This window comes from Pyrgilauda ruficollis, unplaced genomic scaffold, assembly GCF_017590135.1.
Source record: "Pyrgilauda ruficollis isolate IOZ18807 unplaced genomic scaffold, ASM1759013v1 scaffold54, whole genome shotgun sequence".
Taxonomy (NCBI): domain Eukaryota; kingdom Metazoa; phylum Chordata; class Aves; order Passeriformes; family Passeridae; genus Pyrgilauda; species Pyrgilauda ruficollis.
The window spans coordinates 1,424,371-1,451,692 of record NW_024527044.1 but is presented as its reverse complement, the minus strand read 5'-3'; the positions used below and the strand labels follow the sequence as shown (position 1 = coordinate 1,451,692).

The following is a 27,322-nucleotide window of genomic DNA, read 5'->3' as shown; positions in this document are numbered from 1 at the left end:
AACTTTAAAAGAAAAACTCTGGGTATAAAGTACTTACTAACTTCATTGCAGTTTCAGAACTCTCTAATGCAGCAGCTCTTACAGTGAAGTTGTCATTGTGTCATCTCAGAACATCTGTACACAGTTGCTGTTTTCAGCTAAAGGCCATTGATGATGATTCACTGGTCATTACTCCTTTTATTTATATTAGAGGTGAAAGCAGGTTAATTAGTCATTTATACTCTGTGTTAACAGAAGTAGAATCACAGACTCATTTGAGATGGAAAAGACCTTTAAGATCATCACCTCCAAACATTAACCCAGCACTGCCACATCCACCATTAAATCCTGTTCCCCACCTCATCCACACATCCTTTCAAGGACTGGTAATCACACTTCCCTGGGTTAGTAAACCATTCCTGAGTATGAGACGGACCTTTTTGCTGCCATAGCTGCAATCACAACCTCTGAGTGACTGTACATCTGGAGAGCTGTTAAGATCTGATTATTGTGATTATTAGAGAGAGATGCTTCTACCCAAATTAAGGTGCAAATGAGATGATATGCTAAAATCAATAATGCAGATTTTATTAAGTAAAATGTGTGAGAGACAAAGACACAGAAAAGAGGGTGGTGGGAAAGGCAGAGAGAGAACAGTTACGTAGAAAGATAATCACTAGCCTTGTGCATCCAGCAGTGTTTTGTAGGTTCTTTTTCACCTTTTTTGGTGGTAAGGGTCCCACAAAACATAAAGTTTAATGGGTTAATATGCATTCAGGTATATATGGGCATGCTCAAGCACCTCCCCTGCAGAGTGGAATTTTGCTACACTGAGAATCATGTACACCCTCTGATGGAAGGCCCCAGAAATAAATCTGGGGATGCTTTGGGTGACTTTGCAGGCTTATGACACCTTTTAAGACATGACAGCTGCCTCTCATGTCTGTTATACCCCATCAGAAGAGATAAATACCCTCAGGCCTGCTTGTGAGTGTGAATGTCCTGTGCTCAGTATGTCTCTTTTGAGACAGTGGACTATGGTCTCCTCCAGTCAAGAGCTCACCTTCAGCACAGTTGCTGGGCTGGCCTTCTCCATGGACTCCTTGCAGTGTTACACTCTTCTCCCCCACTCTTGTTTACCTCTCCTTAGGCTTGAGATAACTTGGACAATAGTACTGCCTTTATCTTATCTCAAGTCCCCATCAGGTGGCTTAATTTACTGTCCATATTTCCAGGAATTTGTGGGGGCAGATTTGGGGTGAGACAAAAGTCCAGGAATTTGGTGGTTGCAGATGAGGAGTTGCCAGAGTGGGCAAAGTCCTTGATGATCTTAATAGTGTTTAGGGCTATTGTGATCTGTAAGTCTCTTCTAAGAGCATATCCTGTGCTGCAGGTGTAGTCCAAAAAGGTCCAGATCCAGCTGGTTTTACTGGCACATGCCCTTAGAGTCAGCATTTTGGCTGCTGCTGAAAGAGGCAGAGTTCCAGATGATGGTTGTTACAGATCCCACAGGCTGCTGTGTGAAAGCCAAGCACCTGTGTATTCACACATGGGCACTGCTGGTCCTGTGTTTTAGAGCCAATCACGTGTAACTGAGAACAAAATTTTGTCTGGATGTGTAAAGTGAAGTCCTTGACTGGCAGAGCATGAGAACAGAATCAGAGCAGACAGAACAGCATCATCAAAACATGAGATGGTAGAGCTGTTGTTAAAGCCCTAATGCTTTAAACATGGCTTGCAAAGAGGATTGGGTACAAAATTGGGTCTGTGTCCTTGTTTATTGTTATCCTATTTATCAGGAACTCTCAAGATACTCTCTTTAAAAGGCTTTTTATTCAAGCTTTGAATTGGAGATTCAGCGGTTGCCTTCTTGGGGAAGCTCAAGTTTCATAAGAACTGATCAAGTTTTGACGTGATGAGAGGAATCTTTTGAAACTTTGTTTGAAACTAGATTGTTTAGGCCTCTTGAAAGTGTATATTAAGTTCTAAGCATTGTATATCCTCAGGTGAAAGGGCACCTGTGTTAATGAATCTAAACTTCCTGAAGGAAGAGGTAAGAAGAATTCCACAAGAACTCTGCAGTCTGCAGGAAATCCAGGGAAGGTGGAACTTGATAATCCTCATGGTTAAGGTTTAAAAAGGCAGAATAAATGTTTAATGATCCTAGTTTTGTTTTAAGTGGTCCCTTCTGATTTCTCTAAAAAGCATTCACTCACACATAGGAAGAATGTACTCAGAGATGTGTTCAGAGGGTATTCAATGCTCTGGATGGTGAACTTTGATTCTGGCAGAATACTTGGTTCCAGCAACAGCGAGTGGTCTGTGGCTTGGCATAGGGTAACTTTGGGGAAGGGATCTTTGATCAGTTTTGGTTTTCAGGCTATTGAAACAGACTGTTTATTTCATTAAATGTACCGATCAATGCTCCAACAGCAACTGCTTGGTCTTACTCTTGATGTGTGAGCACTCTAATATGACCTGGCATTCCTCTTGCAAAAATGTCATAAATATTTTCAGGTGGCAATCCAGGAGGAAGGTGGCACCACAGTTCTGTGGATCTGAAGCGGTCAGGAGGAAAAAAATGTATTGAGTGAACTGCAGCAGCAACTCCCCTGTTGCATTTTCCTCCAGGAGGAGCCATGGATGGTTATTATTGCTGGCAGCTCTCAGAGGTTAATGCTGTGGTTGTCTACTTTAACTGGGTATGAAAGGACAGGTAGTTCTGTTTCCAGTAGGATCTTCTGTGGGAAAGCCCATATGTTTTGGCTAGTGTGCCCTTTAGGCTGTTTGGCAACAAGACTGTGTATGAGATAGAGCTTGAGGAATCATGTCCTCCTTTAACTTGCTCAGTCCTGATGTTTGTCTAATTTTCATCAAGGACCTTCACAGGAGGAAACTGTGATTTGCCCATCAGTCTGCGCCAGCAGCTTCCTTTGTATTTTGGCTTTAATCCACTTCCCTGGTTGGCTCTTCACAAACCTCAAGTTGTCCCTGTGCTCCAGGGAGCCCCTTCTTTCTTTCATGGCATCTTTCAGTTATTGTCTCTGTTGTTGCTGGAAATGTCCTTAGATAAGGGAGAGGTGGGTAGAGCTCTGCATGAGTCACTGTGAACAGACCTTTGTCTCAAAATAAACCTGATGAGAGATCATTGGATCTTCTCACCATCTTAGCCATGCTGGGCTAAGAGCACTTTCAGCTCCTGTAAGTGAAGTCCCATTCTGAATGAATGCACATCTCTTCGCAGAAATGTTGTGTTCCTGGCATGTTGCCTGCAGTGGCTCATGGCAGGTGCTTTGGGATGGAATATGGAAAACAGGCCATGTCCCAGTTTGTCTTGTTACAGAGTAGGAAGTGTTGGGGACAGGGTCTGTGTGATGTCCTGTTCCAGTGAGAGCCTTTGCATTGATTTTCTTGGGCTTGTAACTGGGAGAGGGACAGTTAAAAGTCTATGTGCCAGTGCCTGAACTCTGTGTATTCTCTTCCCTAGGCAAATTCAGAATGTGCACACGGGGCTGGATTTGTCCGTGCCGGAATACCAGGAAATCCGTGGGAAGATGATGTCTGGCCATGTCGAGTATCACATTGTTGTTGTTACCCGACTGGCTGCCTTCAAATCAGCAAAGCACAAGCCTGAAGATGTGGTTCAGTTTATGGTAAATATTTCATCAGACCTGTGTTAGTGATCACTTTCTTAATCAGCTTTGATTATTTTTGTCATGGTGTAGCAGATGCTTCATCATCAATCACAGCCTCTCCAGGTCAAGGTCCTTGGTAGGACAACACAGTCTGTACCATTTCTGCAGTTCCTATTCCGTTATGCGTATTCCATTATCCACACAGTAACTGAACTTTTTATTCCAGGAGCTAAAAGTGACAATGATTGCTGTTGCCTTTAAAGCATTTTTCTTTATGGATCAACAAATAGAAACCAATTAAACTTTTTGCAAGTTCTGCTACAAATTAGTTTCTCTAATACATGTATCAGTACTAGACTTTGTAGAGAAACATGAAATAAATATATAGTAGCTTATTTGAATGGGTCTATTACCTGGACACAGGAAGTGTCCATATAAAACATTATTTAGCTGGATTGTCTTTTTCTTATACCTGCAGAGTAAAGGTTTGAAAGCACAGCACATGACTTAAAACATGTGAAACTAATCTAATCTATGGCATGTGCACATCCAGTTAATCTGTTGCCCCTAGGACTGTCTGTCAAGCTGATGGGAAAAGGTGCATTTAAGGTGTTCTGTTTGATCTTCTTTAGCTGCCTGCTGAGCCACTCCCAAGAAGTGCATTTCTCTGTCCATTGACCATAAGGGAACACACCCTGTTGCATGCTGTGACCATCTGCTCTTTTCAGCTGTTTTGGCACTAACTGTGATGTCAGAGTGATGTGAGCGTGTGGTTACCTGGTAGACCATGACCTGTAGTGTAACTCGCACTTTGTAGAAGATAGTTGATAAAAACCTATTTAAACAATCTGATTTGCAGATAAATATCTGGCAGTGTTGTAAAGAAATGCTTTACAACAAATGAGATCTTCTGCATTTATTCCACACCTTGTGCTATATATAACTGTAGTAAAAGCAGCAATGCTGGCATAGGAGTCTGTTCTGTTCACCCTCCTCATCCCTGGCTGCTTGTTCTCGCTCCTGCAGTGTTTCCTTTTGTGTGCCAGTGTTATGTAGCTATTCCATAACGTCAGCTGAGGAACTGCTCCTGGCGAAAAATGTGTATTTGTGTATTTTGGAGCTTGTTATTCAGTACTGATTTACACCTGTTCCTTGAGCCTTTGACTTGCACAATATAATTAAGTTTCTTCTAGGGCAGGGATGGGCCAGACAGGGGCACATAAGAGATGGGGATGTGCAATTGCTTTTTTTCATGCAGAAATGTCTACTTACGTTATGTAATTTTCCCACACAGCTCTGTGGAAGAAAGAATCTGGCTACACCTCAGGTGTTAAACTGGGCTGTTGTCATCTAACTTCATTTTGCATCATTTTAGAATAAGTTGATAAAATCAGCTTGTCTATAAAGAGGAGAAACAGACTTTGTACTGCAGCCCCTCTGCTTGCTGGGATTGTCTGTTCCCCTGTCTCTCTGGGAGGATTTTCAGCACTCAGTTGCTCTTCTCAAGTGAAATGAACCTTCCTGATTTCTCTTCTTGTGAGGTCTCCTGACATTTCATTCTTCATGAAGAAGAAAACTGGTGGAGCCTGACGAGAATAACATTTATCTCATCAGTTACTTTTTTTTTCAGCTGACTAAATATGATATATTATCTAGTTTGTTGTGTGAGAGTAATTTAAAACCGTGAGCTGGGAGGTTGAGGATGGATGCTTTCCATCGATTCATTCCGATGAGTTTTGTCTGTATGTATTACTGGAGGGAACCAAGGGATTCACCTGTCGTAACTTATCTCTCTGTAAGTTGGATATTTTAATCTGAGTCTGTCCATGCTTATATGGTCAGTGGGGAGGAGGGGAATGATGTGACTCATCCTCTGGAAATGTCTCTCTTCTTTGACCATAAAGGGAAAGTATCTACATTATAGACAGCTGCAGTGAGGGGCTTCAACTCCAGGCTGAAATGCTTGAGGGTCCATAGAGTTGCACACAAATCACTGTGTGCACTCGGAGGTGCCCTGGGGTTTTCTACCTGGCCTTCAGAAGTTGTGGGTTTCCTATAGTTCTTATGTGGTATTTACCTGCTACACACAAGCCCTCAAAGCATCTCAGATAGCATGGGATGCCTTTTTCTGGGTAGAACAGTCTGCAGATGTCTGTGTTTGGTTTTCTAAACTTCCATCCCCATCGGTGCAGTGCTGTTGAAAAGGATATAGCTGAGCATCTGCAGGGTGGGGGAGCCCAGCATAAAGGTCTTGTACCATTTGAGAAACCCTAAATTACCATAGGCGTGTGCACAGGGCTGGCAGGAGTAACAGAGGACATAAAGGCATTGGCACTGCCCTGAAACAGCAAGGAGAATACGGTGCAGCATCCAAGGTGCCACTGGCTGCCTGTGTTCAGGTGAGTTGAGCTTCAGTCACATTTCACCAAAATGTCATCTTACCAATGACTGTCATGGAACTTGACACCTCATGCCTGTAGGCAGATGGCTTAACCTAGAGAGAAGTGCCAGTCCTGTGGCTGCCGGGGAAGGCAGGTCGCACCCAGTGTCTGTGCAGTGCCCTGTTCTGCTGGATGCTGGAGCAGCACGAGCAAGAGCTGTGACCCTTCCCCAGAGTTTGCAGTGAAGTGTAAGTGAGGTACCTGAGGAACAATAGAGAAGAACGAGGCTGAAATGGGCTGCTGATCTAACACATCAAATTTGTATCAGAGCACAGTGAGATGAGACATCTGAAGGAGGAAGGACAAACTACTGTGTGCCTCTTCTGGAGCAGAATGGGAGAGGGGACATCTATTTTTGCTTTTTTTGAGACTTGGAGGAAGGAGTCAGTGTCACAGCACTGAGGTGACATGTAGGTTAGAGAAGGCAGGCTGGCATGGTAGGATTTTCCTTGTCTCTGGATACCAGTTTTTGGATTGTCTCTGTTTTGGCCAGCTGGGGAGCCAGGTCTGTGTTTTGTGGCTCCTCCTTGCCCTGTCGCTGTCCCTGAAACCTCAGAGGAGTGACTGCTCCAGCCCTGCCCTCAGGGCCTGCGCCAAGCACAGTGAGGACCAGTGGCTCCTCTTTTCCCTGGGAAGGGATGGTGAGCAAGGCAGAAGCGCCCTCTAAGCTAGCTGTGGTCTCCAGGATCGAATTGTAGGGTCATTTGGGTGGGAAACAGCCTTTAAGATCATTGACATAGCTTTTGATGGATCACCACCTTGTCAACTATACTAGAGCACCAAGTGTTGTGTCCAGATGTTTCTTGAACAACTCCAGGAACTCCAGCACTTCCCTGGGTAGTCCTTTCCAATGTTTAACGACCATTTCTGTGAAAAAATTATTTCTGATGTCCAACCTGAACCTTGCCTGGTGCAGCTTGAGGCTCTGTCCTCTCGTCCTATCAAGACTGAGAGATGTGTTAAGGCCCTGTGACAAAAACCAGATAAACATCAAAAAGAGTATTCAGATCTGACCTGTGAAGCCTTTACTGTGGGTCTAAACAATCCAGAGTGCCCTATTCCCCAGCCTTAACAGGACTGTACAAAATCAGCATCACAGCATCTCTAATTAAAATGTTTGTGAAGCATTACCAAAAGAAGAAATTCACTTCTGTGATGACATTCTAAATTATTAGACAGTGGAGGGATTTTCTAATTTAAAAAAAATGCTAATTTAAAATAGGGCAAATGGGTTCTAGAACTGCATAACCCTAAGGTTATATTTGGTAATTAAAGGAAAAGTCAGTTGCATTTCTTTCAAAGGTCAGAATACTCTTGTACTATAGAAAGAGGGAAATTGGTTTTCTCTTTGGTACTGCTACCAAGGTGATATTTAATTATTGCCTGTAGATTTGCCATTTTCTGTGATAAAAAGAAAAGGCTTTGCTTTTCTTAAAGGCATTTCTTCTAGCCACACCTCAGCTTTTTTAGCAATTAACTTCTCCCTTCCCAGTCTTACTAAAAATCCACCCAGCCTTTAGTGCCTTCTCTTTGTATCTGCATCCAGTTTAATTCTTCTGTACAAGTTATTTGTTAGTCAAGTTTTTTCTTTTTCAAAGCTGAACAAATAACTACTGGTGTTTGACAGGCATAGCACAATTTAGGGAGGCATTTACTGTAGAACTGTCTTCCTCTCTTAAAATGAGGTAGTGTATGAGTACATGGGAGTTTATGAGTATGTGGGTGTGTATTCATTGTTCAGTGTTTTCATCATTGCCTTTTTGCATTTTTTTTTTTTTATTGGGCCTCAAAATCTGTGCATTGGAGTTGCTTTTTCCTGACTATACAGGTATGTTGTGAAGATAAATTCCTTCATTTATGGCTTCTGTGATGTGAGAGGAGGGGAAAGAATTAATGCTCAGTGTAGCAATAGGTTCAGGAGCCACTAAGGATTCATGCTGATTAAAAAGAAATATTAGAGTTCTTGCTCTTCTTCTGGGCAAAACAGATGAGAAGAACAGCATGTGGTCATGTAATTAAAATCGACCATAATGCACACCCACAGGGTCACCAAGCAACATTTATTCTGGTATGGCTTGAATTGCGAGTTTCCAAGCGAAAGCTTGGCTTGTGCTGCTTGGGAGAAGGAATGCTTTTGATTCCTGTACCCAAAGCTAGTGGTTGTTTAAGAGGACAGAGATGCTGGATCTCCCTTTTTTGACAGTGTTAAGAAGTGGACTTTATAAGAAGAAAGTCACAGTAGCCCTGGTTTTCACAAAATACTGTAAAATCAAGCTTGCTCTTTGTTGGTGTGCACTGGCTGGCAAAGGGCTCGAGTTAGCTCTAAGATCTCCATTTTGTTGAAATCCTTGCAGAAGATATAAAGCATATGAAGACAAGTTTGATGTCATAAGTGGGGCAGTAAAAGGAGCTTTGAAGGGAAAGGAGGCATTAAATAGCTTTAATACTGAGTTTGATCAAATTCTGTGCTCAAGTGCGAGTCCCAGGCTCGTATCCTGCAGCCATTCCGCTGTGTACTTTCCTGCGTGAGGCCCTTGGGAAGAGGAGGGCAAGGCACATGCATGAGATTTGAGGGATTAGTAGCAAACTTCAGACTTTCACTTTGAACTTCATGGTGGTTTTCTTAACCTTCTAGCTATACTTGATCACATTCAACTTACTTATTTGTTCCTAGTGAAAAAAAAAAAAAAACCAAAAAAAACATTCAACCCATCCCTGTCTTTTAAGTTCTGTGTTGGATGTTAATTGTTACAGGCAAATAAGGTCTTGACCTGGCAAATGTGCACATGCTTTGCTGTATTTGCATGATTAAGTCTTTTGAAGTGAATCAGATTGAGCCTTTGATATTGTGACTTGACAGAACTCCTTGAAGTGTGTGCACTCAGGCTGACTTACAGGTGTGGGGGCTTTAGATCCATCGTGTTCACAGAGTTCAGTGAGAGGCATGGAGGGGGAGAGGATAACTGCAGGATCAAGACCTGGAGGAATTACAGGCAGCAGAAGAAAAATACTTGAATATTAATCAAATCAAATTTTGTTTACTTAATATGATTGATAAAATGGGGTTTAGAGCAGTGCTTATTTTCTGTCTTGACATTTTGGGCCATAGGATCCATCAAGGATTTTCAATGGGCTGTAAGTGATAACCAGGAAAGGCAAGAATTAATTTTGTTACATGCTGATACACCTTTCTCCTGTAAAATTAACAGAGGATGTCAAGTTGCAAGGGTCCAGAATTGTTGCAGCAGAGAAGTGCTTTCTGACTAGAAAGGTGTGAGAATGGTCTGCGTCATGTCTGGGATTTGCTTGAAAAAACACACTCTGTGGAACCTGTCTGGCACTTGTGTAAGGCCTCTGTGCTGCTGCATCCAGCTCTGGGGTCCCAAGTACAGGGAGGACATGGACTTGTTGGAGCAGATCCAGAGGAAGGGTACAGAAGTGGTCACAGAGCTGGGACAGTGAGGACACTCAGGGAGCCTGTTCAGCCTGGAGAAGGCTCCAGGGTGACACTAGACCCCTTCCAGTACATGAAGGGGCTATAAGAAAGCAGGAGAGGGACTGGTTACAAGGGCCTGGAATTGATGAGGGGGAATGGCCTTAAGCTGAAGAAGGGAAGGTTTAGATTAGATGTAAGGAAAAAATTCTTGACTGTGAGGGTGCTGAGCCACTGGCACAGCATTGCCCAGAGAAGCTGTGGCTGCCCCATGCCTGGAACTGTTCAAGGCCAGGTTGGATGGGGCTCTGAGCAGCCTGGTCTAGGGGCAGGTGTCCCTCCCATATTGAACAGGATGATCCTTAGGGTCCCTTCTAACCCAAACCATTTGGTGATTCTCAGCACAGCAGTCTGGGGCTGCTGGGCTCAGCCAGCCTTACCCCGGCATTTCCAGCACCAAAGCCAACCCGGCAGCAGAGCTGAGCGAGGGTGTGGAGGGGCCCGTGGCTGCCAGGGCTTGAGGCGCAGGGACAGCGGGTGAGGAGCCCGGCTGGCAGGGGCTGGCAGGGGCCAGCGCTGGGCTTAGGAGAGCTGGGAATGGTTCTGGCTGCAGGGCTGACCCCTCGCTGGTACAGCAGGGTGTTCCAGCAGAGGGCATCCCGGCACTGCGGGATTTCTGCTGCTCGGTGTGCTGCGGGCTCTGGGAAGCACATTAGCATGCTCTGGGGACAGTGCTGTCACACTTGGTATTCCGTGTCGCCTCTGCGTTCCCGGCGTTGTTGTTCAAAGCCCACGCAGATCCACAAAGGCGCAATTAGCGATGGGATGCGAGGGTGTGCGTTTGCTTTAGGTTCAGTGGTGTAATTAGACATAAATTGAGATTTATGAATAATTTAAGACGTTGATAGAGGAGGAATGAAAATTAAGTGGGGAAAGAAATAAGTTTGTGTATCTCAGTTCACTGTTAGAGTATTTTTAAAAAACTGTTTTGGCATAATCTTGATTGGCTGCTGTCTTATAATGCTTTCAGAAATTAATTTGGTAGTTATTATTGAAATTAATTAGATGTTAAATGTTTTTTGCAAATCAGACTTAATTTTTTTTTTTCCTGGGTGTATGGTAATGATGTTTATTCTTTTGAAAGAGGACCAGTGAATTCCTTACTGCCCTTACATTGGTGCTTACATAGTATTTTTGGGAGGGGCTTAGGCATCCTACTCTGCTCAGAGTGCTACTGGGACCTAGCAAACTAAAAATGTACAGCAGTTCAGAAGCTCTGGAATTGCTTTCCCCTCTCTTTTTGGGGTGTCTTTCAAAGGGAAGATTGTGATGTTCTGGAGCATCTCTATTGCCCTCACTTTAGTGCCTGGTTGCTGAATGGCATTTCACATCTGGCATGTGGAGCACAGTGTTACTCACACTTAACCTTTGTTGCTTTCCCAAGACAAGTCTAAAATTCTTGGTTTTCATTCCCCTGTCGACTCAGGTTGGGTGTTGTGTTTCAGATCTTTGTTACAAAGCTGCTTGCTTTTTGTTACTGTGCACTGAACCCACAGTGAACATTGTACAGCTGAAATGCAAATGCTTTTCCAAATCATCTGGCTAGGTTGATAATTACTGCGAAAGGCAGGGAAGCATGAAGCTGAGGTGGTTATTGCTCTTTATGCCCACATCTGAATCAGTGAACTGGCTGAGGTGTGCCTGTTACTGCCAGGGCCTGTTCCTGGCCTGGAGGGCAGCTCACACACTCTGCCTGCATGTGCAGCATTGCACTTCCTTACCATCTGCAGTGTGCATCAGTGCCCAAACTGGCTGCTGAGGGATCTCTCCACAGGGCCAAATCTTGGGCTGAATAGTTATCTGGGGGTATGACAGCTGCCCAGAGTGTAGGAACTGTGCCAGACATTGGCAGGTTCCAGTAGACACTGTAAATGAGATGTCTAGTAGGTGCTCTCAGGTTCCAGTGGCTGGGAATATGCCTGATGCTGTTTAGTTTGCTTGTATAGATGCAGTGTAGGGATTCTGCATTGATCTGTAACTCATTTCCCTTATGTGCTTCTTGTTAGGTTGACTTTCTTTATCACTGTGTTGGTGGGAGAACTCTGTGTTGCTCCATTCCAAGATGTGGTGCTTGAGTCTCTCCATCTTTTATATCCATCTCAGTATGTGCAGTACTGCACATATTGCAGTGCTAATTAGGATTCACTCCTCTAGAGTTCAGCAACACATGTTACAGGAGGATGAGAGCTGGACCCTAAAAGAGTGTGTCCTATGCATTCCACTAGCACTGGTTTTTGGGTTATTTTTAATCTCTGTATTAGTTGAAACAGTGTGGTAGATTATGGATCCATGGAGGGCCTCAACAAATATATTATCTGTATAACACCACAGAGTGGGGATGTCACCCTCACTGCATCTGTAACGTCACTTAGAAACAGTGTTTTGTTTTTGTGTGGGTTTTATGTATTGGTTTAAGGTACTGAATTCCATACTTAATGTGGCATAAAAGCCACACCTTTCTAACCAACATTCCCACAGCTATTGCTTTCCTTGTAATATCTTGAGCCTTATTTCTCCTCAGGCTTCCTGTCTTTGTCCACAGAAGGAATGACTCTGCTGGCATCTTCTCCCTATATGAGAACTTTTAGGGCATGGCCAAGTTGTTGATTTTTATTTTCTCATGGATAAACTGAATAGTCAGGGGTCAGCTGAGGTCTTTGCCCTTAGGTTTTTGTGTCATGTGCTCTTCAGGGCAGAAAACGTGACAGTTTTTTAGGCCTAAGCAGCCAAAGGGCACTGAAGCCACCAGGAGTGAGGAATGGGACAGTGGTGTAAAGACATGGGCAGCTTTCTCCCCGTGTACCTGCCAGGCAGGGCTTTTCTTCCCTCCTGTCTCTCAGGACTGGGCATTACTTTTAGTGGACAAGGATTCCTGCTGTCAGAAAAGTATCTGCAGCGGTGACCTTGCCAGTATTTCATTAGCTGATGAGTCAGACAAATGGATTCTGGCAATGAACTTTAATTCCATTAAGCAGTGGATTTTTAATAACAGAATTAGAAGACTAGCAACAATGCTTAAGGATTCACTGGATACATAACAGGCTTTTGCTAGGCCATGTGTAAAACTCCTTGCTAATACATGGTTTTCCACTTCCACAGTTAATGTTTCACAGCACTTCACTGCTGCTTTGCTGCTCCTGTCTCTCCTGAAAAGAAATGAACCCAGGCAACACATTTTCATTGCAGGTTTCCAAGAAGTACAGCGAGATTGAGGAGCTCTACCAGAGACTGACAGCACGGTATCCACAGGTTTCTCTTCCACTCCTGCCTAGAAAAGTTCTCTTTGTGGGGGAATCTGACATCTCTGAACGAAGAGCTATGTTCAATGATATCATGAAATTCATCTCCAAAGATGAGGATCTAGCAACGAGTCCTGAGTTACTGGAATTTTTAGGTAACTAAAAGATGTGAGTGTCCCCTCTCCCATGAGTGTGCCTTTTGGAAGTGTTAAGTTCTTGATTCGGGCAGCCAAAAACTAGAGGGTGCCAGAATAAAGGCTGTCACTGAAAATATCCTCATGTGCATTTAGAGTGCTGCACAGTCATGTTTGCTAGTGCTTCTCCCTCCTCTCAGTGGACACCCTCCTAATTCAGAGATATTGATAGGTACCTCCAAAGCAAGTATTGTGCTAGCCTGTCTCTGATTTCCTGCTGTGCTTCAGAACATGTAAGTTTAGAAGGCTAAATAGTCATACATTGTCAGTGGGGACATGGACCCTAAGGGGACAGTTCATGGTCTCCCTTAGTGAGCAGCTCTTACATGTTTTGTCTGGTTTTCCTGCAAATTATTTACTCTGAAAAAGATTTAAATGGAAACAGGTTCTTTATTAGTTAAACACATTTTCTGGCTAGTTATTTTTCTTTTTAGTTTTTTTCTCTTTTCTTAGTTTTCCTTAGCCTTATGTCCAGCTCTTGTTGTCTTGTCTAGTGATTCATACAGTACCTTTCTTATGTCCCTTGGGCATAGCAGGGAGTTACTGAATGAGTGGAACACATGAGTTCTCTGCTTTTGATTCAGCTGAGGGCTGCTGAGCATGGAATACTCCAGCCTCGTGCTGTGCAGGATTCTTAGTGGAGGGTTACTTTTAAGTAAGTGAAGTTGCAAGAAGCTAACAAGTGTAGACAGCCCATTTTGCAGAAGTGTCTGGTGTGGCCGGATTAATTCTGTGAAATTGGGAGCTTCCTAAAGTCAAAGGGGGCAAAGCTGCTTAATGTGTAGCAAAATTCAGGTAGTAAGGTTTTTGTTTGGGCTTTTTTTCCCTGCGCAGTATTCTCTTGAAAGCAGATCCCTTGCACAGGGAATTCAGAATTCATGTTGATTGATCTTTGCATGCTGGTTAACCTAACCATGGTGCACGTCTGCAGCTAAACTAGGCTGAACTGCATTCTGTGCAAGTAATGTGCAATCAGAATTTGCCTTAGAATAATGTCAGTCTTACCCTGATTTGGCAGATGCAGACATGAAAAGCTGGGTGAGGTGACTCTCCCATGCCATGTTACTTCAATAGTCAAAATGGTATAACCATGCATTTTAGTCATCACAATTTTCAGTAGCCTTTTTTTTAGCTGGTCTCATGATTTTAAATTGCTTCCCTCGACATCCAGAAACTCGACAACAAGGAACCATTTTCTCCTCATTCTGCTGGCCTTTGCATGTAACAAGTATGGTGAGAAGACTTAGTTTTCTTTTCCAGTTGGCTGAATTTGCTGAGCTGGATGCATCTTGCATACTGAAGGGTGTTAGAACTTCAGGCTTCATTTTTCCGTGTAAACTGAAGAGCTGTTGTAGAAACATGCTGCCCAATGCTCTAATTTTAGCCCAAGTTAATTACATTGTATCAAAAAGAGGATTTTTTTTATCTCTACTAGCTATGTGAAAGTTAGCTACCTACATCTATGCAGAGTATTTACAGTGTCTCTGTAGCCAGTAGAAGAGAAATAGGCCCTTCAATGAGAAACTCACATGACTTCATTTGGATGGGATGAATCACCATGTGGAAATTTTGTTGTTTCTGTTGACTGTAGAAGGAGCATAAATAAGCAGATTTGACATGTGCTGCTGTGTCTCAGATAAAGTTCATTTCCTCTGTCTTTCTCTACTTAACTACTTTGAATCAGTAAACAGATCAGACACATAATGACACATAGTGAATAAAGAGAACAGTGGGAGTGTTTTGAAATTTCACACAAGCTGATCATGTCCTTCGTTCCACAAACAAAACTCTCAGGAACAAGTGCAAGGTATAAAAAACCTGTAGTTGTTATCTTGTATGCTCAGTTTTGCCTCCATTACTATGTTTTGCAGGAACAAAATCTTCCAGTGCCATTGACTTCAAGGGTAAAAACTTGCCTGATGACAAGGAGAAAGAAGATGAAGAAAATGAGGCCTTGGATTTTTTCAAAGAGGAGAAGACACCTGACTTAATCTCACAGCTTTTATCAGTGGAAGGTGTCAAAAAGTGGGAGAAAAAGGAAGGGGGAGATAAGGAAGAAGAGGAAATTTTAGACCCTCTTGGTATAATCAGGTATGGCTAAAATTCTGTAAATTAGGTATTTAGACTTCAGCCTTTCTGAATGAGGCTGTTGTATGTCACTGTCCCCACACCACTAAATTTCACAGGGGAGGACAGGCCTCTGTAGTTCATGAATGATCTACTTTGATAGAGGGAAGAGACTTTGTAGTGCCTTTTCAGTACATTCCTCAGGACATCGAAGTGACAGGGACATCATGAGTGCCTTGGTAGCAGTCCCAGCTGCAGAGGGTACTTTGCTGGGCACTGCAGGGTTCCGCCACAAAGCATCAGCCCTCCAGCATCCAGTGGGTGTGCCTTCTGGAGTACACAGGACACTCTGATTACAGCGTCTGGAACTGCTTTTCTGCTCACTTGTGGCTTGTCTTTCCTTTTTCCTTTGTCTGAAGGTGTCACATGCTAAATGCCACTAAGGCATATGCAGTAACAGCCTGAGTGATTGGGTCAAAGCTTCCTGATACTGGTATCTGGGTGTCTTTACCTGTCCAGTAATTTTCAGTCAGTTACTTTCTTCACTTCAATATGTAATTTCTCGCTGAATTCCAAACTGATTTCTAACTACTAAAGTCTGGAAGCAAATAAAGTTTTTCTGTGCTGGGATCATGAGTATCAACAACTCCTTAGGGTGTCTCAGGCTTTAGATGTCCAAGTGAAGAAGGTGTAGCTGTTCTTGATCTTCAGTAAGCACTGACTGACCCAACTGGATGGTTCCTGCCCCAGCTGGATGGTTCCAGCCCTGCAGAGTCACCAGCTGCTACTGAATGTTGTCTTGGATCTAGACTGTGCTTTCAAAATGCTTCTGCATAGCAATAGGCAGTAACTGAGTGTAACAAGCCAGAGCCCTCTCTTGCCGTTTCCCAGTGGCATTAAATCATTTCCAGGGGATCATTCACTCTAGGTCTAAGCTGGAGTCTCTTACACTAAGTTTGGTCAAATAAGATGAATAATTCTGGAAGCACTATTTGGACTTTCTTCCTGCTATTATAATCATATGTAATTGTGTATGCCCAGACACTGTCCTTTTTACTTGAAGTATTTAATCCTATAAATCAGAAAAGATTCACCAGAAAAAGATCACCAGAAAACATTAACTATTGCTCTTTTGACAAAATGTGCTGAATTACTTAGCATCAAAATTATTCTTTTGTTTAAGGAGAGTTTAAAATTTTAAGTAACTATTTACAACAAGAAGTTAGATAAAGCAATACTTCCACAAAATGGTCCTTAGTTTGTATTTTTACAAAAGCAGCTGTCCTTTTTTGGATAGGAAAGTGATCAAATGCAATGTTATATTTTCCAACTTACAACAAATAGAGGCTGTAAAGAGCTTGCTATGCCAAAACAAGCAAGAAGTTTGCTTTTCTCCTCTGCACAGCTTGACACAGCATTTGAAAATCTTGATTATTTTGGTCTTCTAATGCACTGAAGGATGACAAGATCTGGTATTTAATCCTCATTTAGTTTATTGCTTCAGTTCCTTCCAAGTACAGAATTCTTACTGCATAAAAATAACTTCATTTATATAAGAAGTATGGTCTTCACTGGGACAGAGCTGCAGCTCTGCAGCAGAAGTTATGCAGTCAGATGTTTTTCACCCTAAAACAGTGGCTGGCTAACTATAAAAGAAACTTCCATATCTATTTATTATTGTTTCTGTGATTCTCACGTGTACAGTGTTGGGGCAGAAACATGAAAGTGGAAACAAGAATTCTGAGGGGGTTTTTTCATTGTCTCTGTTCTCCTGTAACTCATCCTGCTTCCATGGAAATTATTTTCAGCTCACATCAGTGGAGATCAGATTGTACACCAGCACTGTATCCCAGTTCTGTGCCATCTAGTAAAAGGTGTCTAGGTGAGAGGCCAAAGGCAGGAGATAGTGGTCAGTGGATAGGCAGTTCTCAGGGGACATTTTAGGGTGTCTTCTATGCCTGTTAAAATGTTTGGTGCTTGCTTCCTTTGAAGAGGGAGCTGAAACCCCACAGCTTTAGTGCTTCACGTGTGCTTGAAGTTACTTTGGCATGGGAATGAATAAACGGGAGGTGAAGAAGATAGATAAATGTGTTTAGTAGTAAATTATCCCCTAGTGCCTTGTAAATTCAGGTTAAAAAGGGAAAAAAAAATCCATACTCCTTTCCTCTCTGAAAAACCTTTGGAAAGCTGTAGAGTCAGCACTGAAACAAGCCAGTCCATTTTGTGAAGTAGTGGTGTCCAGAGTGCTTTGAGCAGCAGAGCTCCAACCTAAATTGAATCATGTGTTTGGCATAATCTTACAGGTTTTTGCTTTCTGGATGAGGATGAAACTGCTCCGGTAGCACCGGCCTCCATATGCTGTCAGCATGCTTCATTTGGTAACAACTTCTCCTCCTGGGCCAGAAGGCTGTGAATTGGATTTGGCCCAGCACTGCTGCTGTGCTGCTGAACCACCCAATATCCAGTTAAATATCAGGCCTTAGGGGTAAAATGCTAAGCTAGAGCCTTTTTTTCCTGGTTTTGTATTGCTGGTGTTCATCCAGGTGGAAGCTCGTAATGGCCTGGTTCCTTTTGCCTGAAAGAGACATCCCAGGGGTGCTGATTCTCTGCCTCGCTTTCAGGGCTGTGTCTGAGTTGTTCTTTGATGGCAGGTGGGCAAACTCACTTGCTAGTTCAGCTCCTCATCTTTTGTGGGTATTAATGATGATCTACAAACTTCGTGTTTCTCTGTTGTATGGTTCTTATGCCTCAAAGCTTTCTCTCTGTGTTAGCAGGGTGATTCTGGGATTCTTAACAACAGACAGACATGAGGTTTTGCTGTCCAAACCAGGAACATGTGAAAAACAATACATATTTCTCATTAAGTTTTCATCTTTTAACATGCCTCCTCCTTTATTTTTTTTTTTACCCCAGAAGCCTGGTTCTTCCTAGAATAAAAGATGCTCAATATTAACTTATATTTGTAGGATGCAGTGTTGATATTCATTGAAATATGTGTTCTTCTCTTCACCCTCTGCCTTTCTTGATAGTTTGGAGTAGTGGTATTTCAGTGTATTGTCACCAATTACTCTGCTAGTTTTCTGGACATTTGTAGAAATCTTTTCAGCTTTGGACAGAATATACAGGTCCTGTAAGAAAAATCACTCATACTACAGAGTAAGACTATCCTTTGATATCAGCTGTGCATAAGGGAATGAATTGTAGTGTACTCACTTTTGCAGCAGTGGCACACTTTTAGCTCTCTTTCACTTTTCTCAGCACTTTAAGTATACAGTGACTTGTAAGTCACTATAAGGCTCTGGCAGCATTTTTTTTAAAAGGTGCATCTCTTGGGTTTGGGGTTTTTTTTTCACTTTTTTTCTCTTTAGCTACAATCATTATAATATTCCTTTGTTAAAGTGTTTTAATTCCCTTACAAGTAGGAAATCAGATATGTAATTAACTCCTGTTGTAGGGACAATATTAGGTATATTGACTTAGCTTTGTCACCACTCTTTGTCACTCTTCTTTAAATCAATAGAGCTCAGCATTTGCAGATACATATTTTTAAATCCTTAGTAGGCTACCATAGTGCTTTGGTATCAGAGTTTTTAAAGGTGCAGTATTTTTTAGAAATGTTTTAGAGGATTTTCCTCATAAATTGCAAAATAGTATTTTGTGGCTAGTCTCAGTTGCAGGGAGTTCTCCAGCTGGCATGCCTTTAGAAATGAAAGAAACAAGAGCAATGGATCTGAAAAAGGTTAATCCTCTGAAGGACAAGGCATGGAAGAGCAGCACAAGTTGGATGAGCTATTCACCTGAACCTGATGGTACTGTTGAAAATTCTGCAATGGAAAAAGGTGGGATTTGCCAGTGGTTTGAGGGGAGGTTGGCATGGAGTGAGGGGAGCTGTGTGCAGCAGGGATGCAGAGCAGCAGCAGTGCTCAGCCAGGGCTGACTTGGCCGTGTCTGGTCGTGGCTGTACCGTGACATTCTCCTGTCCTCTCAGGGAGGTTGGCTGTGTCCAGAATGCCCACAGCAAGTGCCTGCTGGCCTGTGCTGCCTCCTGGGCTGTGATTGGGATGGTTTGGGAGAAGGCAGGTTGTCCCATGCCAGGGTGTACCAGGGGCTGTTCTAACAGCTTGAACTGTTGAACCAAGCTACTGTGCTCAGGCCCAGGCTGTGAAGGAACTACTCAAAAAAACAGTATGTCCCCTGTTCTTCTACCCACAGAGCTTTCTGCCTGCTGCTATCTTTCTCCACTCTGCCCTCAAGCTACCCTAGGGCTTGGCTTTCTGTAGACAAGTCAGGCATCCAGTTGGATGCTTAATCCAAGCAAGATCAAGTTCACATTTCCAGGTATTCTTCTTAAAGCAAGTTAAAAACACATCACAGTAACTGAATTGGGTTTTGTCTTCTTCCTCTATGGGTAAAATACAGAGTTTTACTGTTTATATTTTGAAGCAAAGAGCTTTAGCATCCGTCTCCTCCCACTTTGTAGTCACAACAACTGAATTTAGTACTTGTGCTCAGTTCATTCCAAAAAACCTCAGACAGCAGCTGATTAAAATGACTGAAGCAGCTCCTCTGAACAAAGTAGCAGTAATTCTGCAAAAGGAATGTGGCTGCTTCGTGGGTTAAACATGCAGCAGCCCTTTCCGTGCATGCATGTCTTCAGCTACAATTACCTTGAGGCAATATTTGTTCACCACTTTGGGAGAACCCACCTTTTCCTGAGCTTTTTTTCCTGTCTTCATCAGCTCTCTGCAGCCTCTCCTCCACACAGGGTTCCTCCCTTCCGTCCTTTTTCCTTTGCCTCCCTAAATCTTTCAGTGACAGCATGTATTTCCCCAGGCATAGGTTTTTCCTGGCAAACTGCACAGAGGTGAGTATTCCCTAGGCAAGAGTTCTTCTATCTCATCATGGGTCCTGGAGAATTTCTGTCTTGACTCTGTGCCTTTACTATTGTTCCACAGGATTTCCTTATTACTTCTCCTCATCCAAATCTGTGCCTCTCCTGAGGAATACAGACATGTGGGTAGGTGGAAGCTTTGCATCTGTTGTGTTTAAACACAGATAAGTCCTGACAATAGTTAGGAAAGGATGGGGCTGGTGAGGGCTGACGTTTTGGGTGTCTTCTGCCAGGGGTTTTTTAATTCTTTGTAGCTGGTTGTTGCTGGGGTCAAGCTCAAGTACCTCCAGTGCTAGAGGTTTGCTGTTGCTGGGTTTAGTTGGTAAGGAGATTATTAAGGCACTCAGTGTTTTTCCTGGCTGCAGATGAAGTAGGTGATGGCTTGGAGCAGCAGATTGGCAGGGAATGAGCAGCCAGGAGCCAGCCCTGGCCTTGCCAGAGCCTGTAGAGCCAGGCAGGCTGCAGGAGGAGGTGGGTTGGCACACAATCCAGCAGTTGTTTCTGGGTTGCATCCTACACCTTTGTGTTTCCCAGCCCCTTAGTGGCAGCCAGAATAGAGCTTGACTCCTGAGTTGTTGATCCCAGTGCTCCCTTTCCTTTCCTCTTCCCTGTTGTGGCAGAAGAGCCTAGAATGGCCTCAGCCTTGTGTCTTTCAGGAAGAATTGAGTGGCAACATTTGATCTTGCTTTGTCTGCCAGTAACCTTGGGCAGCTGAGAGTGGCTGATGAAGAGGCAGAAATCAGCTTAAAGGGAATCCTGCATTCAGCATCTTTCCAAGTGGTTTTATTGATGGAGTGCCCATAGCTGTAATAGGTGAGGGTAGCATACTTGCTCACGGATTTTCCCCTCCAAGGAAGAAAATTTCTGCAGGCTGGAGTGTGTTGTGGCACAGCTGCTGTCTGCTGGACAGATGGTCTGCAGCAAACTTGACAAAATGTGTGTTCAGCTGCTGTGCCTTCTGGTCCTTGGCTGGCAGGGTTGTATTCCTGCCACTCCTCAGGCATCCTCCTCCTCAGCCACTCAAAAATTCACAGCTGCCTTTTGGTCCAGCCAGGTACGTGTTTGCTTCCCCTCTGAATCCAGTAGGATTTATACAAAGCATAAAAACAACTTGTCTGTGTGTCCCGGTCAGCTAAAAGAGAGAGAAAGTGTCAAAACATCAAAGAAGAGTGAAGATACAGGTTATTTTTTCTTTAACAAAATTCAGGTAGTCAAAACAATGAAAGAAAAGAGAGCTTTGTTTTCCTAGCAGTGTGTGTATCTGTGCTCACAGCTGAGAGGCCTTCAGAGATTTAAACAGGCAAATCTCTATTTTCTGTCAGTAGTTGAGTCACAAGCTTAGGTTGCAAGGCATGTTTGACCATCACTTTGCCAAGTGACACAAGTATTTGTCACAATTCCAGTCCAGCTGCTGTCAGATTGGCAGCTCACAACATCCCAGTAAACAACCCCATTGGTCTTCTACTGACAGATGAAATTTTTCTGAAACCAAAGATAATAGTCTGGTCTGGTGTTCTTCTCCATCAAAGAGAGAAGAAGAAAAGGGAGCAAAAATTCTGTATTACCTACCCAGTTAGAGGATAAGCCTACCTCACTTTCCATAAATTGTCTGGTCGCAACCTTTTTTAGAGGCAACCTTGTAGCCTCTCCTGGATTGTTTTAACTGAGTGTCTAGGGAATAAAGCAGGTTGGCAGGGATGCTCTCCTTGCAGAAATTTCATCCCTTCAGTTTATCTCCTGAACATTTTTGTTTTTATAGGTGCTTTGTGAGTGGTGTTTCCTATGCAGAGGGCTTTCCTTTCTTTGCTGCCACCAATTCCATCTCCTGAGAACAGCTTCCAATGTGTTTCCTTACTGAAAATCTTGCTGTGCCCCCACAAATGGGAGGTTGAGGGTGATTGAAAGAAAACAATGGAAAATGAAACTATGTTTAGCTGATCTTACAAAATCATCCATATTCATTCTGTTTAAAGTCTTCTGAGTGGCAGAAACCTGTTCTCTTTGAGATAACTCTACCAAGGCTTGTGTGGCTCCAAGTGGTGGAGCTGAGATCCTTTCCTAGCTGTACTTCCCAGCCAGGGGAATCAAGTTGGATGTGTGAAAAACTTGACCCTCTTCTCTCATAGCTTTTCTTTGGGAGGGCAGACTGAATAGAATTATGCTCAGGAAAACTGAGATTTTTGGGTACTCCTGGACATGTAGTTGACATATATTCTATCCATAAGCACTCCTTCAGGAGAGTGTATTGCACAGGTGGTTGCTGCTATGTCTGCCCCGGCAATCAGAAAGAACTGTACCTTGGGATCAGAGCTAGGGCACTCACACTGCCAGAGAGGTTTGGAGTGGATACACAAGTCACAGCTCTAAAATTGGCTGCTCTGTGTTTTCTTTTCTTTTGGAAATAGTCATTTCCCTGACCTAAGGAAAACTTGTGAGTCCTCCCTGTGCCAGCATTGTCCTTATCAGCGTTCATATTTCCCTGTCTAGTGCTGGATTTTTAGTCCCATGAGATTATGCAGTCATTATTTCCCCAGGTTTTTAAGCAATTGCCAGGCTTAAAGTTCAGTGATGAGTTTCTGTCATGACTGGCTTGAGTGATTCCAGTACATCCACAGCTGGAACATGAGAATCCTCTGGGAAAGAGTTTAAGTAATTATTTTAATGTGCTTCATTTTCTCTCTGATTAGAACACTGAATATACTTTAATGGGTTTTATAAATAGTTAATTTGTGTTTATGCCATCATCCTAAGCCCAAAGGGCTGAAAATAGCTCTCTAGTCTGTGTAGTGTTACAGCTGTGTACCATCCAGTGGTGTTTCCAAGCAGAACACAAATGTAACTTCACCTGGGGTAAAATGCAGCAAGGACTTAATTGCTTTATGCAACACTGCATTGCAGCACCATAAATGAAGAACACTTAATTCAACTGGAAATGCAGAGAGAATTGCACCCATGTAAATGCAAATACCCAGCTTGGAATTTGACCAGATTGCTAAAGTAGATTGTCTTCTTTTAATAAAGATTTCACAGGATTTTTAACAGACCTGGTTCATTGTTTACAATGTACTAAAGGAGTAAAACTTAACATACACTTTTCTGTATACAGAAGAACTGTGGAGCCAAGTAATACCAGGGAACTGGAATAAAATGCCATTGCCACTAGCTGGTACCAGCTTTTAAATAATTCCCATAGTCCTCTGAGTGAACTCCTGGCTTTTGGTTTTGGCAGGATGTGCAGGCATTTGTAGCAGAGCTGGGCAGCACTGAAGGTGTGCAGGAGCTGCTGTGAGCCGCTCTGCAGGCATATCCAGCAAGTCCTTACTTAACTAGAGAAAGAGAGGAGCAGGAGGCAGGAGATCCTTTAGAGAGGCTAGAGCATAAATTTATGACTACACAGAATCAAAAGTGTTTTGTTTTTTTTTTTTCCTTCTACTTTGGAAGAGGATTGAACATGATGTAATTGGGCAGATTTAAACATGTTTTGTTTCATGGACTTTACAATAATAGGATGACTCAAGTCCTTAATTAGAATAAAAAAGCATTACCTCATCGATGAGCCTGCTCCTTTCACCAAGGCAGGGGAAATCTTTAATGGACAGATGCAGGGAACTGCTCATAGATGAGACAGATTGCTAATGAGGGATGGATTCAGAGCTGCCCTATTGCTTTACTGTGCACTGAAGAAGCTGTCTGTGGGGTGAATGTGTGCTCAGTTTAAGTCAAAATGGGAGACTTGTTTTTCCTTTCATCTGATGCTGTCAGGTTCCTAATTCAGCAGACTTCATAAAAACATTGTTCATTTTCCCCATGGACCTGCTCCAGACATTTCTGTCTTCATTTCAAAGGATCAAAGAATCAGCTTTCGGAAAACGATTTTTGAAAGCAATCTGTAAAACTTTACAAAAAATGCATGATTTAGCTATATAACTATAGATTGGTAGTAATTAACACACCTGGGGATCATATCTTTTACTGCTGCCCCTTGCAGCATTTGGCCAGGTCTGGAATCATCTGAAGTGTCAATTAAAAAGGAATGGCCCTAAGGACAGATGCATCTGGGACACAGCAGCTCTTCATTCTGCACTTGAATTTCTTGGGTCATATCACAGTACTTAAAAGTTAGATTTCTCCATTATCCCTTTAGTAAAAGGAATAAAACTGATTTTATAGATCTGCCTAGGGAAAAGTTTCCCTTTGCACAGAAATATGCCATTCAGATAGTTGTTAATGACATTGTTGTTGAAGCAAAAAAAAAAAAAAAATGCTTTCCATTACCTTCTGTACATTTTGGGTAAGAGTCAAACCCTTTCTTTCCATATTGGCTGATATGCTCAGTCATGTCCAAATCATAGAGGGAGTAAGATTCGTTATGAAAGTGAAATACACAGCTGTGGTAGGTGGTTTGACTGTGGCTAAACTGCTAAATAAAAGCAGACAGGAACTGTAGTGTCGCTTTTGCCAACTAGAATAAAGTAACTTCTGTCCAACAGTTGTATCCTTCTGCTCTCCAGAGCAAACTGGCCATGTCCAAAACAGGAAGGGCCCTAAGCTTGTACTGATCCCTAAACTTTGTCCAGGCATCATTTGAGAAAGCAATAATTAGCCAAATTCATGCTGGGGAGCATGCTAAAAACTCACAAGGCAGTTGCTGTGCACCATTATCCCAGCCCATGCACTCACCACGTTTATTTGCTATTGGTGGCCTTTTGTTGCCCACAGGGCAACCTGAGGAATGTGCATTTTTAGGAGTCAGGGTTGGAGCTGTTGGGGCCCTATAACAAGGTGCAGGCAGTACTGAGTGTATCCCTGGCACCTGAGGATGCTCTGTGGCCATAAACCCGCAGGGGCATTTTGCAGCAAGGATGGGTGTGGCTGCTGGCTCCTCTCAGCTGGCACTCTGTTGGGTGGTGGCACAGTCAGGAACTAGCCTGGAGCTGGATAGGTGCAGCCTGCCTCTTTGGGGCTGTAACAGAGCTCAGCCCTGTGGGTGAGAGCTGTGGTTTATCACATGGCTTGGACAAGGTCTTGATTTTGATTTTCAGTAGTATAGGTTATTTTCTGAGGTCTGCTCTCTGAACCACAATTTTCTGTTAATAACTGCTCTTTATTTGTCACGATACACAAATGGATTGGAGTGGTTTGAATGGAAGACTTGTAAGCTTCTTTCTTCCTTGCTTTATTGCTTTTTGTCTGTGATAGCATCTGAAGCATACTTGATGGCATCATTAAACACAAAACACAGTGTCATACCCTCAAAACCATCTTACAGAATCACAGAATCACCGGGTTGGAAGAGACCTTCAAGATCATCGGGTCCAACCCATTCCCTAACACCTCAACTAAACCATGTCACCAAGGGCCACATCCAGTCTTTTTTTAAACACATCCAGAGATGGTGACTCCACCACCTCCCCAGGCAGACCATTCCAGTACTTTATCACTCTTTCAGTAAATAACTTTTTCCTAATTTCCAACCTATATTTCCCCTGACTCAGCTTAAGACTGTGTCCTCTTGTTATGTCAGCTGCTGCCTGGAGAAAGAGACCAACCCCCACCTGACCACAGGCACCTTTCAGGAAGTTGTAGAGAGTGATAAGGTCACCTCTGAGTCTCCTTTTCTCCAGGCTAAACACCTCCAGCTCCCTCAGTCATTCCTCACAGGGTTTGTGTTCCAAGCCCCTCACCAGCCTCGTTGCCTCCTCAGGATGTGGTCAAGTGTCTCAGTGTCCTTCCCAAATTGAGAAGTGGACACAGCACTCGAGGTGTGGCCTCACCAGTGCTGAGTACAGGAGAAGAATGACCTCCCTGCTTCTGCTGACCACACTATTCCTGATCCAGGCCAGGAGCCATTGGCCTTCTTGGCCACCAGGGCACATTCTCCAGCTGCTTATGGAATAAATTGTTCACCTCTTCTTCCTGGCTGGGTGAATGATAACAGATTCCCAGTAGGATGTGAGCTTTGTTGGTCTTCCCCTTAATTCTTACCCACAGGCATTCAACTTCATTATCATTAGTTATACCTATGGCACCAAAGGCCTCCCTTATATAAGGGCCACCCCTCCACCTCTTCCCCATTTCCTATCTCTCCTGAAGAGCTTGTAGCCATCCAGTGCAGCACTCCAGCCACGTGAGTCATCCCACCATGTTTCTGTGATGGCAGCTACATCACAGCTCTGCTGCTGTACCATGGCCTCCAGCTCTTCTTGTTTGTTGCCCATGCTGCGTGCACTGGTATCCATGCACCTCAGCTGGGCTGCTGATTTCACCCCTAACTCAGGCTTACCACCCCTGGGCCTGCTTCCAGACAGCCCAGCTGCATCCCCTTCCCCCTTCAAACCTAGTTCAAAGCCCTCTCAATGAGTTCCACCAGTTCACGAGCTAAAATCCTTCTGCCCTTAACAGAGAGATGAGGCCCATCCAGTTCCAGCAGGCCAGGTGCTGTAAAAGTTGCCCCATGATCAAAGAACCCAAAATTCTGCTGATGGCACCAACCCTTGGGCTGCTTGTTGATAATGTGGACTCTCCTGTTCCTTTAATCATTTTTCTCTGCCACCAAAGGGACTGAGCAGAACACTACCTTTGCTCTTGCCCTATCAACCACCTGACCCAGTGCCCTGAAGTCCCTTTTAATTGCCCTGATACTCCTGTTTTCATCACTGCCAGCTTGGAGTGTCAGCGGTGGGTAATAATCAGAGGGCTGAATCAGCCCAGGGAGTCTCTCAGTGATATCCTGTACCTGGGCCCCAGGCAGGCAGCAGATCTCCATGTGGGATGGGTCTGGTCGATATATGGGGCCCTCTGTTCCCCTCAGAAGGGAGTCACCATGATTTCCTTTCTTTCCTTTTTAATGTTAGAGGAGGTGATCTGTCTGACAGATGAAGCGTAACTGGGAGGCTCCCTGGGCAGACAATTTTCTTCTACATCATCTGGCTGACCCTCTAGATCCAGGCCCTCATACCTATTCTGAATTGACTCCTGGATACATGATGGGGGTCAGGAGGAATTTTTATTACCTTCCTGAGTAGGGACCCATTTCCACTCCCCTTCATCCACCAGGTGTCTTCCTATTGCTTGACAGTGGGAGGCATGGGAGTCCTCTGACTCCTGGTGGGCCTCCCTCAAGGATGAAAGGGCAAACCCCCACCAATCTGTTTCCCTTTCACTTTTCCTAATACTTCTTAGTCTTTCAACTTCCTCCCTAAGCTCAGCCACCAGTGAGAGGAAATCATTCACCTGTTCACACTGCAGGCAGGCTTCTTGTGCAACATCCCCTGGTTCCACTGATAAGCTCAAACACTCTGCACAGGAATGGGTCTGGCCAGACACATCCTTTTAGGAGGGTTCTCTTTGGCTACATAGACTTTTACTAACTGCAGTTTTTGA

The 27,322-nt window shown here is 43.5% G+C and overlaps 1 protein-coding gene across 1 annotated transcript in view; it reads left to right on the top strand.

Moving 5' to 3' along the window:
- HS1BP3 (HCLS1 binding protein 3) overlaps positions 1–27,322 on the top strand; it is a 53,853-nt gene that overhangs the window by 2,519 nt on the left and 24,012 nt on the right. Inside the window, exons 2-4 of the mRNA XM_041480974.1 lie at positions 3,467–3,632; positions 12,735–12,942; positions 14,853–15,072. Coding sequence (XP_041336908.1) covers positions 3,467–3,632; positions 12,735–12,942; positions 14,853–15,072 — 594 coding nt within the window. The remainder of the gene's footprint in view (positions 1–3,466; positions 3,633–12,734; positions 12,943–14,852; positions 15,073–27,322) is intronic.